Source organism: Heliangelus exortis, chromosome 2, assembly GCF_036169615.1.
Source record: "Heliangelus exortis chromosome 2, bHelExo1.hap1, whole genome shotgun sequence".
Taxonomy (NCBI): Eukaryota; Metazoa; Chordata; class Aves; order Apodiformes; family Trochilidae; genus Heliangelus; species Heliangelus exortis.
This window is the reverse complement of record NC_092423.1, coordinates 46,855,832-46,869,174: the sequence shown is the minus strand read 5'-3', so window position 1 is coordinate 46,869,174 and position 13,343 is coordinate 46,855,832. Positions and strand designations below refer to the sequence as shown.

Below are 13,343 nucleotides of genomic sequence, written 5' to 3'. Positions count from 1 at the left end.
AAATATCAGCAATAATAGTCTTAAAATTTTAAGCTATGTGATAGGACAGTAACTAATTTCTTCCAACATTTATGAAGCTAGCACACAAAAGGGGCTGGCTTTAAGCGAATGTGTATTTATTTTCTGTAAAAGATTTTAATTTGCCATTTTTCTTAGTTTTTAATATTTTAAAGCATACATCACTTGGAAAAAAGCCATAATTAAATATAATTTAGTTACTTTTTTTTTCAAAGTGACCTTACACCCAAAGTTTGATCTATAGAAATCACACAGCATGTCTTTTGTAGTTAAAGAAATTAAGCTTTGGATTTTGATGCTCTATCAGTGGTTTAAATCTGGTTGATTTATGACACCACACCTTTTTTTTTTTTTTCCTCATCCATTTCACTGACACATATCAACAGGAGAGCATAAAAATCAGCTCAATATTACCACTAAAGATCACTTCAACCGATGTACTTAAGTGTATTTCCTTGTCGGCTGCTCTCACTTTCCCGCAGTGTCACAAAGAAAACGAGACCTTCAACTTTGCCTCCTCTTGCCTCAATTTAATTTGCTAACCAGGAGCCACCAGTAAAGCCGAGTTGTCTTGCTGCATTCCACCATTACCATGTCCTCATCTGCCATGGGGGCAGTCAAGAAGCAAAGCTTGCTGAACGGCCTTGTGAAGCTGCCCGGTCTCTGTTTGCTAACAGACTGTTCTTTGTATGACAGTAAAACCAGAAAGGAAAAGAAAATAAGCCAAGGAGGTGTATGTCCCTCCCAAGTATACACATTGCTGTATTTAACATCAATGAACACCAAGAACACAGGGCTTTTTGGCTGGCTGGTTTTAAGCAAGTTCAGAACTTCTGCTGCTATTTTTCTTTACTATTTTAAGCATGTGGTGTCATTTGTTTCTATTAAAGGAATTCAAAATTCTACTTAAGGTTTAAGAGCTCTTTAGAACTCTGCAGACAAAAAAAAAAACCATTGGTAAAATAACTTAGTTTTGCTTTGCAGTAGCTAAATATATATACATGTAATGGTATATGTGAACTAAATGCATACAAAAAAATTGCAGTAAAAAGATAAAACAAAGGAATGGCCACATCCCATACACAAATCAGTTAGAGAGTGAAGGGTGAGGATAAACATACAGGTGTTATTTAAAACAATACTTACAGCAATCTAACTATGAGGACACAAAGAACAGAAGTTTCCACGCAACACAGGAGAGCATTTTGTGTTTGGCTGTGCCAAAGGAACTAAAGAAAACCATGCAAAGGAATCAACTGCCTGAGTTCCAGCTGAACGGTGAAAGGGGGGGGGTTTGAAGATGTCAGCAACAGATTCAGTTCTCAAAGAACAGAAGTATCACCAAAAGAGGCATTACACACTCCTAAATGCTAGCAAAATGAGTTACAGCAGGCAAATGATCTGGAAGCCTAGGTTTAAATTAGAATGTCATTAAAAGTAGTATTGCATTAAGAACCTCAAATCCTGTTTCTCCTTCAAAAAATCACAAAGAAAAATCTCCTTCAAAAGTACATAAGAGACAAAGATCTGCCTTCACTCTTCTAGATAAGCAGTGGAGTCCTGAGCTTACAGCTGGAAACCAGAACTGCAGTTTTCAGCCCCCAGAGACTTTGACCAATGGAAAGGTAACTCCTTCCTGCCACCCTCCCCTCCCCACAACCCCCCCCTTTTTTTTCTTTAATTTAAAACAACTGCAAAAGTTTTTACTAAAAATTAAACCAAATAAGCACACCCTACCAACCTCATCCCTCCAGAAAACAGAAAAGAGGTCCAGACTATCTTTAATACTTGCGAGGAAGCAAGGAACCCCCTGAACCTGTAATTGTACTCAGCAGGATGGAAAAAAAATACACTAAATCAAACCTGCTATGACAGAACGTAAGGGGAAACATCTGTACCAAGCTCACCTAGGTCACCTTCAGAGCACTCAGAGTCTCAAAAAACAAAGAAAGCTTGGAAGCAGGCTAAGGTCTTTCCCAGTTATATGGTGCCCGTTTTTCACAGGGTACCTCAAGCACTTTTCCAAGAGAAGCACTTCTGTTCAGCAGCCAAACAATAGCACACCACACACTTTCAGCTTTACTACTCAGTGCATACCTAGGAACCAGGGCTGCAACTTTATTTCTTTTATGAAAACACCACAGCTTTTTTTTTTTTTTCCTCATCCGTTTCAGATGAAAAGAAAAAATTCTGCAGTAACCACTCAGCAAAACTAGGCTTCTAAAGATTAAAAAACATGGGCAAATCCTAGATTAATTAGCAGAAGATTAAGCCCTCATTAACAATTAAATACTCCGCAGTGCTATACTAGGTGTTACGGTCTAAAAAAAGCCATAAAGAAGTAAATGCATGCAAAGGCTATCCACATTGTAATTATCTCTTCCAACCTTACTTCACTAATAAAACAGTTTTTAACTCCAACTTTCACGAAAATCCTGCACAAGTTACTGAGGTTCATTTCAACTCTCAAGCAGCAACAGGAAAACACTGGAAGTTGGAGAGGAAAGGGAATTTTCAGCGGAAATGCAAGGCACTCAGACGCTTGTACTCTTCCAGTCATAAGGTCAAGTGTCCACTTCAGCCTTCCAGGTGTGCTGACACGCTGACTTTTAAAAATAACTGTGCCTTACAACATAGCAAGTCAGAATAGTCTTACAGAACAAGAATTAACTCCTTTTCTATTAACTGTAATAAGTGATCTGACAGTGAACCACTAGTAACTTGTAGACATAAGGGAAATACACTTTTGTGTTCTCCAATTTACTGTCAATTCAGACCTTCAGCTTATCTCATTTCCACTGAAAAGGGGACAAATACTCTTAAAAATGCAATTTAAAAATCACTTATTCAAGATCGTTGCCTGTGGAATTGACTCTAAAGGAAAACTGTTTATTATACAATTTCAAGTGGTTTTCCTTCATTACTCAGACAGAAAACCTGAGGTGCAGTTACACAGTGTATGTTTTGAACTACTAAAATAAACTACTGGCACTAAAAAAGGGAGGTCCTGCTTAGCCCCTTTCAGCAACACTACTTCCATCCTCTTTGCTCCAGCTCTGATGTTCATCTGACCTTCCACTGAACTCACTGAAGTTGTTTACCTATCAGAAAGCCACATACATCTCTCACCTTCCAGAAATGGTGTAAGAGAAGCAATGGAAGTGAAGAGAGGGGGATTTCTCCTTTTGGTTGTTAAAAGCTGTTGGATAAGGTGCAGCCACACGATGTGTCTGGGCCAAACAGGGATTTCAGATAAAAAGCAATCACAAATTTGAACGGCGTCATCAGAAAAGGATTCCAGCATTCAAGAGAAGACAATAATATGCCTTTTCATTTGGCTAGCAGAGTCCCTCTTTCAGTTCATAGATGCTCCTTATTTCCCTGACCTTCAAAAGGCATACACAATTTTACCTTCAAAAGCACACTTAACAATAAACAAGAATAGAACAGGAAACGACAAAGATACTGTAAAACATGATAAGTATAGCCATAGCTTTTATAGCCCAAACACCCAGTGAAGGGTTGATAAGCTCAAAAAACATCAGTAGCTCATTTTACAAATCTTGCCTTTTTTTTTTTAATGTCACTTGTTTATGCTCCATTCCTTTTTAAGTTTATGAAAAAGTAGTTCTAGCAAACACCAAATTTATTTCTACTGGTTCATCATATTGCAGAGACATGTCATCTCTGTAAGTATATTTCTCCCTATACCAGAAAAATCCCTCACTTTTTTCCACATCTTTAAAAGCAAATTTGCTGCTACTATATAAAAACTGGTATGATGGTGCTGCAAATCTTTGATCCCAATTTTGCAAATAGAATCGTGTACTTAGTATTAACCTAGTGAATAAATCACAGTGACCTAAGTGAGTAGATTAGTTTTTCCCACACAGACACAGAACAGCCATAAATTTTCTAGAGACTGTAAAAAGTGAGTGCTTTCTTAAAGCCTTATGCACTTTACATAGTTAACATTCTACTCACCTAACCTATGCTAATCACAGCACAACAGAGGCACTAGGAAACTTTCTGGCTGCAAACTAAGTGTCTTAAGTAAAAATAAAGAAGTGTCTTTGGATATTAAAAAGACGCTAATCACAGAAAACAGGAGAAAAAATTTAAAAATAATAAAAAAAAAACAACCCACAACCCACAACTCAAAACTGAAAAGAAAGCTGTCGGCTGTAATAGCAAAACCTTACACTGAAACAGAAAACGTACTTCATTTTAGCTGAGAAGTAATTTCTATCTAGACCCAACCGTGACCATCACGGCAGAACCACTGAGAAGGGGAAGTTGATGGGGACAAGTCATCCCCTCGCCTCCCCCGCAGCCCGTCGCACCGCCGGCCCATCGCTGTCATCGTGTGACACCCCGGGGTGCCCAGCACCCCAGCAGTGCGGTGAGGACAGGGATCCCCGGGATGCCGCAAGACACCGGGTGAACTCCGGGACGCCTGTCCCAGGCGCAGGCCCACGGTGGAGCCTGCCTGGCAGCCCCGGCCGCTTCCCCGCGGCGAACCCTCCGCCCCGCCCTCCGCCAGCCGCCCACACCTGAGCCCGTCAACACCTGGTTCCGGCTCCGCCGCGCCCCGGGCCTAGGCGCGAAGCTGCCGCTGGGGCCTCTCTGCCGACCCGGGGCACCTGGGGAGAGGGGAAGGAGCACCCCCGGCGGTGAAAGCGGAGAGGGATGGCGGAGGGAGGGAAGGCGGCCCAGCGCAGCTCGGAGGGCCCCTGAGGGGCCCGTCCTTCCCGCCCCTACCTGAGGAGGGTCTCTAGAGCGCTCTCGTGTTTATCGAGCGGGCGGCCGAGCGCGGTCTTGCGGAGCTTGCTGAGCTCCTCGGCGGCGCGGCAGTGCTCGGCCTGGGCGTCGCTGTTCGGGTAGCTCTGCTGAATGAACTTGCACAGCGGCTTGGCCAAGTCCACCTCCGAGGCCTTCTTCAGCTGCACCGAGATGAAGTTCGTCATGGCCGCCGCTGCGCGGGTGGTGGGGATGGGGAAGGGTCCGGGCAGCTACCGCCGTCACCGCGCAGCTTCGTCTTCCCCGTCCCTCTCCGAGCGGCGCCGGGCCGGGCCGCTGAGCGCTGACTGCCGCCTTGCCCAGACCTTGCGCTTCCGGGATCGTCGCGCTCCCCACAACGCCGCCGCCTCCCCGCCCCCTGGCGCAGCCTCGGTGCGGCCCTGCCTGACGGCTGCCTCGAAGGAGCCTTAGGATCCGCCTCACCGGCCTCGGGGTCGCCTACCCCCGCCGGGGGTGGGTACCGCGCTGCCACCCGGGCGTCGGGAGGGTCGGCAGAGCCGGCGACAATCGCGGGGTTTCGCTGAGGGGAGTGGGCCCGGCGGCGGCGCGGGTGGGTGATGGAGGGGCGGGAGAAGGGGGAGGGGAGAGGAAGCAGCGACTGGAGCTCGGTTTCGTCCAGGGGAAGATTCGACCGCGGAGCTCGGCTGTGTTATGGGGAAGCTTCCCAGGCGGTACCGTGAGCGGTGACACGACGGTGAAAGTAGTGGCTGTGGGAAGTCTGTGAGCTGTCAGGCGTGCGGCGCGTTAGGCGGGGAGCAAAGGGTCCGTGACTGGACCCACCCGATTGATAAAGGTAGGAATCCATATTTTAAATAAAGCAAAACGTTACTTCTCCCCAGCAAATGTTGAAGTGTCTCTGTCGGCAGTAAAAGACAGAGCTTCACGCCTCCCTGTCATTACCGATCTATCATCCACATCGCACTTGGGTCCTGCTGACTCAGCCCGGCACAGCCCGGAGAGGCAGAGGCTGCGGGGCTGCCCTGGCTGAAGACCCAAAGGGGATGGGCAACCCAACCTCGCTTCTCCCTTTCTTATGTCATTTGTTCCGGTCAGCTAAAGGCTATAAACCTGCTATTTTCTTATTATTTATATTATTTAGGTTGGACATTAGAAAGAATTTCTTTACAGAGAGGGTGATCAAGCATTGGAATGGGCTGCCCAGGGAAGTGGTGGATTCTCCGTCCGTGGAGATATTTAAAAAGAGACTGGATGTGGCACTCAGTGCCATGGTCTGGTAACTGCAGCGGTAGAGGATCAAGGGTTGGACTTGATGATCTCTGAGGTCCCTTCCAACGCAGCCAATTCTATGATTCTATCTAGTCCCCGTAGTGATGATACCATAGAAAGAAGTGGCAAAAGTGCTTTTAAAATGATGTGCAAGGGTTTGGCCTCGTGTTGTAGCAGAGCACGAGTTTTGGCGCAAAAATAAAGCCGATGATCCCTTCCTACTAAACGTGTGTTATAGTCAGCGAAGCTGTCTTTGGCATCTGACGAACGTCTGAAGCGGTGGCAAACAAAGAAGAGGGCAGAGCCTGGGAAAGAAGCCTGAAGTGCTCCTGTCGCCGCTGGGAGGGGCAGCACCTCCAGGATTAAGCGTCCCTCCGTGCAATCCAGAGATGCTCTGCCAAGAAGCCTGGCCCTCCCGAGCACAGCTATAGGAAAGGAGGTGATGGAGTTGTCCTTGTTTTGCTGTTGCTTCCAGTCACCTTCGGTGGGGCCCAAGTGGTTATCCTACAGAGCCTTGCCAGGTTGGTTCTGTTAAAAAGCTTTTCTATATTCACAAGTTGATACCCATTCTAAGAGTTCCTTGGTGCATCCCTGCTCTGAGTAAGCACTCAGCTCAGTTTCTCAGAGCTCAATCAAAATCCATTAGATTTTGACTTAATTTAACTTTTTTTTTTTTTTAAGCGTGTTTTTATTATGCAACAAATAGACAAAGCTGTCCTGCCTTTTTCAGGTCTGGGAATGTGAGTTCCTCACTGCTGTTTTTTCATCCCTGTCAGGTTTTATTGCCCTCATATACTTGTAAGTCTTTGGTCTCTCAGCCTGAGTCAACCTCGCACTGACTGCACTTCCCTGTCCCAGGGAAAATCTCCACCCTCGCCAGCTTAGATTCTGATCCAGTCTTAAGATACAGTCAGCTGGGCAGTTGCCTCCTGTTGTTTGCAGCATCAAGACGGTGTGGGGTATAGTTAAGCCTACACATCATTACAAGATACAGGGCTGTCTATTTATGGGAGAGGGAAGCCATCAAGACCTTCCAGCATAACAGTCATAAACACGGAAAGGGTGTGAACAGGGAAGGGCAAAAACTGCAGCTATGAGATCATAGTTCTACTTTGGAGCCCTGGCAACCTTTAGGTGGCTGTTGTTTAACTAATGCAATGGCTGATACTTTGCATCCCTAAAACACCCACCAACGTGGCAGAGAAATTTCACTTTGTCTTAGAACGAGTTACCAGAACCTCAAATGTGCAGGTGATTTGCTTCTTTCCCACAGACTTCTTAATAAACTAGTACTCCTCTGAAGGCTTTGTTCTAATTATTACAATTATAATATAATAAGCAGTAATGAGTTGTCTCCTTGATACCTCTGACTAGTTAGGTACTATTTCCCAGTTTCAAGATGAGGAAACCACATAGTAGTTATCAGTGCAGGGGGCATAATCTACATCTTCTGACTCAGAGTCCTGTGCTTTAAACAACAGACCATGCTTCCTTCTTCAACAAGTTTATGATAGTATCTATGGGAACCACTTCAAAACAAGCTTCCCCTAAAACGCTTGAAGTAATGCAGCATAAACAAGTTATAACCGTATTTCAGCATTACCAAGGTCACTAATGTATTTTAGTAAAGACAGGTCATTAGATGTCCACAGTTTTCCTCTTTTCTTAAACAACCATTATGTATATGTAGAGCACCATGGTTTTGCAGATGCATTTCTAAAAGTCAGATTTCCTTTCAGTATGCAAACTGGCTTTTCTGCATGCTTCATGGATTTTGTCTACAATTTTAGACAGAAAACTTTTCACTGAACCCTGATTTTATGCTAGGTTTCTGTTCATGAATTCTGCATACAGATACTTCATTGATGCAAGATTTTTTCCCTGTACCTGCTGCATTCTGTAGATTTTGATCATACTGCTTTATCCATAGCCTGAGAGTTGCCCTGTAGCAATAGCACTAATTGGCAAAGAGATGATATATTAAACAAATAAAAAATCAGCAAAAGGAAGTGTGATTGCTCATTTCATTAGATCTGATTGTCCTCTTGCCTAAAGCGTTATTTAGCCACTCATTGTGATACTCTTAACATAGCCTTTTGGTGACCAAATCATTTATCACAATTATCTTTTGAGCATGAGTTTTAGGAGCGGTGATCATTAGTTACCAAAATGAGGGAATATGGAAAATAAGTCAGAGGAAGCTCTGATCAGATTCAAATAAACTCTCCTTTCCTACTGCCAATTTAGAAAAAAACATAAAATTCTCATGACCTATGAATAAAATTTCTCCTTAGCAGCTCATAATTAAAAGTACAAGGAAGAATTCCTATCACTTCCTTCAAATTTGACACTCCTTTTGTTTCAAAATTTATAGGAACTCTTAATCCTATTTTCCTCAGTTTTCATTTCTGTTTACCTTAATTTTGTTTTCTCCTTGGTGTGGAGGGACCTGAGCCAAAAGATACATTAATAGCAACTAAGCTGGGCAGTGGTCGTGCTTATAGAATCGTAGAATCATAGAATTGGCTGGGTTGGAAGGGACCTCAGAGATCATCAAGTCCAACCCTTGATCCACTACCACTGCAGTTACCAGACCATGGCACTGAGTGCCACATCCAGTCTCTTTTTAAATATCTCCAGGGATGGAGAATCCACCACTTCTCTGGGCAGCCCATTCCAATATCTGATCACCCTCTCAGTAAAGAAATTCTTTCTAATGTCCAACCTAAACCTCCCCTGGCACGACTTGAGACCGTGCCCTCTTGTCTTCATGCTTGTAGAGCTGCTTTCATGAGAATGCTCAATAGAACATCCTCCCACTGTGCCAATGCTAAATAAGAAAAACACACCTTTAGTCTAAATTCCAGGTATGATACAGACCAGGATGAAGCAATGAGAGGCTGGAGAAGGGGGAAAACAGGTCTATTTCAATACTATTGGTACATTTCCTTAGGGCAGGCACCTGTGTATAGTGATAATTACAAAAAAACTGCTTTTCAACCACAAGCTAAATAAGGGTAGTGACTACCTCTGACTTTTGTTTGAGGAGAGTGTGCTAGCAGAATTCTCTACACTAAGTAGGGCATCACATGCACAGCTTGTGGCATGGAAAAGAGCCTTGTAGATAAAATAAATGGCAAGCAGAAGTGGAAGTGGGTATCAGAGAAGACTGGAGAGAAGATAGAGGTGCAGTAATATGAACTTAGATGACATAATAGAGATTATGCAAGCCCTGAAAACTGTTGACCTAGGTAATAATTTTTTCCTGCTGCACTGTAGAGAGATGAGAGCAGAACAAACAGGCAATCTAACCAGCATTGCTGCAATATTTTCCAGAAATGGTTACAAGAATATGAGCTATTAAGCAAATTGAAGTGCGGCCTAGAATTTTCCTTAGGTCTCAGCAGGCTTCAGCAATATTCCATACTACTGAGCTCATAATGATAATGCCTGTTCTTGTTACTCAAATGCACCACAGAAAGGAAGAAACAGCTCTTTCCTGTCCAATATAATGGTTTGTAGTAGTGGGTCTTCATAATAAGCACCAAAGGCATTGCTAAAGTTTTCACATATACTGTTGACAATCTGTGGTAAAGTTATGTGCCATTCAAAAGGATCTATGAGCTTTTTAAAATGGTATTATTTTTACTGCCTGTAGTATTATTATTTAGAAGATTTACATAGCAGCAACTTTCACTTCAGTAAGAAATAGTTGTGAGGCTATTAAAAGATGTTTCCTAAAAGCTGAAGGTCAGAATTAGTGCAGGAAGTATAAATATAAAATGCTGGATACAAAATATATAATATATAAAGTGCTTTTCTACAATGCCTTGAATAAACTGCTTGCTACTCAGCCATATTAGTGTAGTCACATACACCATATATCCGGGTACAGTCATATTTTTCCTGCAGATATACCCACTCTAGTGAAAAAGAGGCAAAATTTTACATAGGTAATTTTCTTTGTACAAAGCAAAGCATAAATGTGCAGTGCTATAGATACACTGATAAAAGTCAAGTGGCTGGTAGCCCCCAAAATGGGGACTTCTACTCTGGGTGGGAGCGTTTGTGAGGATATAATTTTACTCCCTGTTTCCCAGCTACTGTTTATGGGACAACTATCCAGAAGAAGAGGTGGATGTAATAGAGGGCATCATAGACATTTGATCCCAGGCACATGACACAGCTATTTAGTGAATACAACCTTGCACATAAGTTTCTGAAAAAACCAAAGTCACGTGTGATTATCTGACTCTAGATTTTGACAGGAAGACTCTGTAATCAACACATTTTGGTGCTATAAGTATGGTGTGCAGTTGCAGAGCCTTCTTCTAAAAATTTGTTGGAGGAAGGAAAAGCTTATTCTACCTCTGTTCAGTGTTGACCCATTGATGTTTCTTAGTAAATCATTAATTCTACTTAACATGTATAAATTATGGAGTTTAAAATAATTTTTACCCTTAGGAATAGAAAACAAAGTACCTTTCATATTGCATTAAAAGCAGATGAAAAATCAAACGTCTGCTTTTTGGGATAATGGACTAAATTTGCCTTACACTGCACATATTCTTGCTACAAACATTTCCTTCAACTGTCATAGGATTTCAGAAGCCCCAGTAGGAGATAGGTAGGATTCTAATTTTATCACACTTTTAATTAAATGTTGAAAGAAGAAAGGATTAATGACCTTGAAACACAAGTGTTTTACAATCTATCCTTCCCATAACTATGCTGGGTTTTTATTGCTTCTAATTTTAAAATATAAACAACTGAAAATTAAGTATGTGTCTCTATTCCTTCCAGAAGAGACAAATTGCTCTTACAGGCTTGGGTAATTAAGTTACTCCTTAAGACATGAAAGTCAGAAAGTTTTCACTTAAATTCTGTATTACTAAATAATGCATGTATATCAATTATGGAAATTAACAGAATAGATGGAAGATAACTAGGTAACTTCAAATCTCTTCATTACTGCAAAATGAGATATACCTAAAGTAATGGCATTTTTTTTAATTAACTGTAAACATCATTGCTTTCCTTATTTAAAATTTTATGAAGAATTTTTTTCCCATTATGTCATCAGTTCAATCCCAATGGCTTTTGTACCGAAGGACAGAGTAGCCTTCAAAGAAGCAGAAAATAATATATTTCCTTTGTTGGTGTTTCTTTCAAGATCTAATTAAATTTTATATTGGTTTGGCCCTTATATTCAATGCAAGAAAAATACATTTTCCTGTTTATTACATGACAGTACAAAGCTTGACTAGAAAACTTCATGTATAATTTGAAGACTGCTAGGCTTGTTACACTGAAGATATGAAAGAAATTAAATCTGGTTAATTGAGGAAGATGCTTTGTAAGTCACGGTTGACTTAGCATTTTTTTTCAGAAGTATTTTCTATTTGTAGTATTGCATATCCCAAAATAGAAAATATTCAAATAGAAATAATTTTACATCACTTGAAGTAGATCTGGGTGGCAGTAGGCAATTAGGTAGTCAGACATTATATATCACAATTCTTGCTAGTACAGAGAGATCACTTCTTGCTACATGGAACAAGCAGGATGGTAGACAGGATCCCAACGGAGATTCCTTCACTTGGTAAAATTCACTCAAAACCATTGCTGAAATTCAGTTCTGTCATTCTACAGACCCTTTCTATAGCAAATGAGAGGTCTCCACCACTAAGCAACCCTCTCTATTGACAGTATTTTATTTTCAGCATTTCAGGTGGAGAAGAGCCTTCACCACACAAAGCAACCTTGTTTTTAGGGAAGACAGTAATAAACCTTGCCTCTCTTGTGGACTGTCTGTATGTGCCCCAAGACAGACAAGCTTCTTGCTCACATGTGAGGTGGGAAGCATCCATCTGAGGTGGGAAGTGTCTGCCTGGAGCAGTGAGTGCCCAGATGTGCAGCACAGCTCTGTGCTCATTGCTGGGTTGTTTGCCACCTCCTCACTAATTCAGATAAACAATGAGACGCTGAGCTCTGCCTGCTCAGTACAGGGACCCGGGGGGGGTTTGGTACCAAGGTGAATCAAAAGCCAGATATACTTCTGAGCATGCTTGTGTGGGCCTACCCTCTGTATCCCCATCTGTGTGTGTTGCCACTGTCCCTGTGTACATGGAATCTATTGTTTAAAAGCATCTTAGAGTCAGGGGGAAGAGGGTTCCATTATGTGATGGACAGAGCAGAATCACACTGCTAGAGCACTATTAAGAGACAATATCAGGGGCCAAGGCCTACTTTTATGTCCAAGAGGGATGACAAACATGTAAGGAAGAAAGCAAGGACCTTATTTAAAAGCTGTCAAGGTTTCTTCTTCTAATATGGGAATTGAATTAATTGTTCCCCAGGAACGCAGTTCAGGAGGAACAGCTGTGGTCCTCATTCTCTGGAAAAAAATCCACTCCGGTGAATGACAGTCTATGACCTTACCCAAAAAATGGAAAGATCAAACAAAAGACAGAAGACCCCGAGATCAGGGTTGTTCCATGGCTCATGCAAGGAGGATTTCATTACCTTTTTCAGTTCAAAAGATCTCCTGAACACACACACACTGACGGGTTTACAAGGAGCCACTTTTTATAACAATATAGAGTTTCTGAAAGCAGTGAAGATCCTCATGTCCTGCTGTTAAAATTGTCCATAATATGAAGATTTTATCTTATACGTTCCAAACATAACGAATGGGAACAAAGGTCTTCTGTTACATAACGTAACTAGGCCCAGTACAGACAGCTTTTTCTCAAAGTTTGGTCTGACCACAAAAATCAGGGAAAAACAAAATGGTGACAGGATTTGCCTACAACACTGCCAGAGGATTCCTCCTAAAAATGCTTGCTTTGCAGCCTTCAAAGAAAACATTACAGACAAACATGCACTGGCACAGCCTACAAAAAGTAAGATGCAAAAAATGTAGTTCAGTCTTCTGTTTCATCATATTATACGACTGTATGTGGTGCAAGCAGGCAACAATATCCAGCCTTAGCAGTGCAATTTTACACAGAAAAGGGGAGGGGGGGATGATTTGATCAAAGGCACTTTTACAATACATTCTTTTTTTCTATAATTATTTTTTCCATCAAAGGAGATAACTGTGGCTTGAGTTGCTTCTAATTGTGGTAGGATATCCACAGGACATCACAGACTGACTCAGTCTTTGGAGAGTTTGGGAGACACTGGATGAGCCAGTTTGTGTTATGAGACTGCAGTCGATACCTTTGCAAAAGTTACATAAATTGGGGCAGATTTCAATGCTAGTCATATATGAGTCATCTTGGCATGAAGTATCT

At 42.1% G+C, this 13,343-nt stretch overlaps 1 protein-coding gene across 2 annotated transcripts in view; it reads right to left on the bottom strand.

The window, feature by feature from the left end:
* The window catches only part of PDCD6IP (programmed cell death 6 interacting protein), a 31,958-nt gene extending 26,632 nt beyond the window's left edge, over positions 1 to 5,326 (bottom strand). The window contains exon 1 of one of the 2 annotated variants that reach the window (XM_071735975.1): positions 4,780 to 5,326. In XM_071735975.1, the coding sequence (XP_071592076.1) occupies positions 4,780 to 4,985 (206 nt within the window). In that variant the 5' untranslated portion in view covers positions 4,986 to 5,326. The remainder of the gene's footprint in view (positions 1 to 4,779) is intronic. The other variant, XM_071735976.1, reaches the window with a different exon arrangement.
* Positions 5,327 to 13,343: the final 8,017 nt, after the last annotated feature.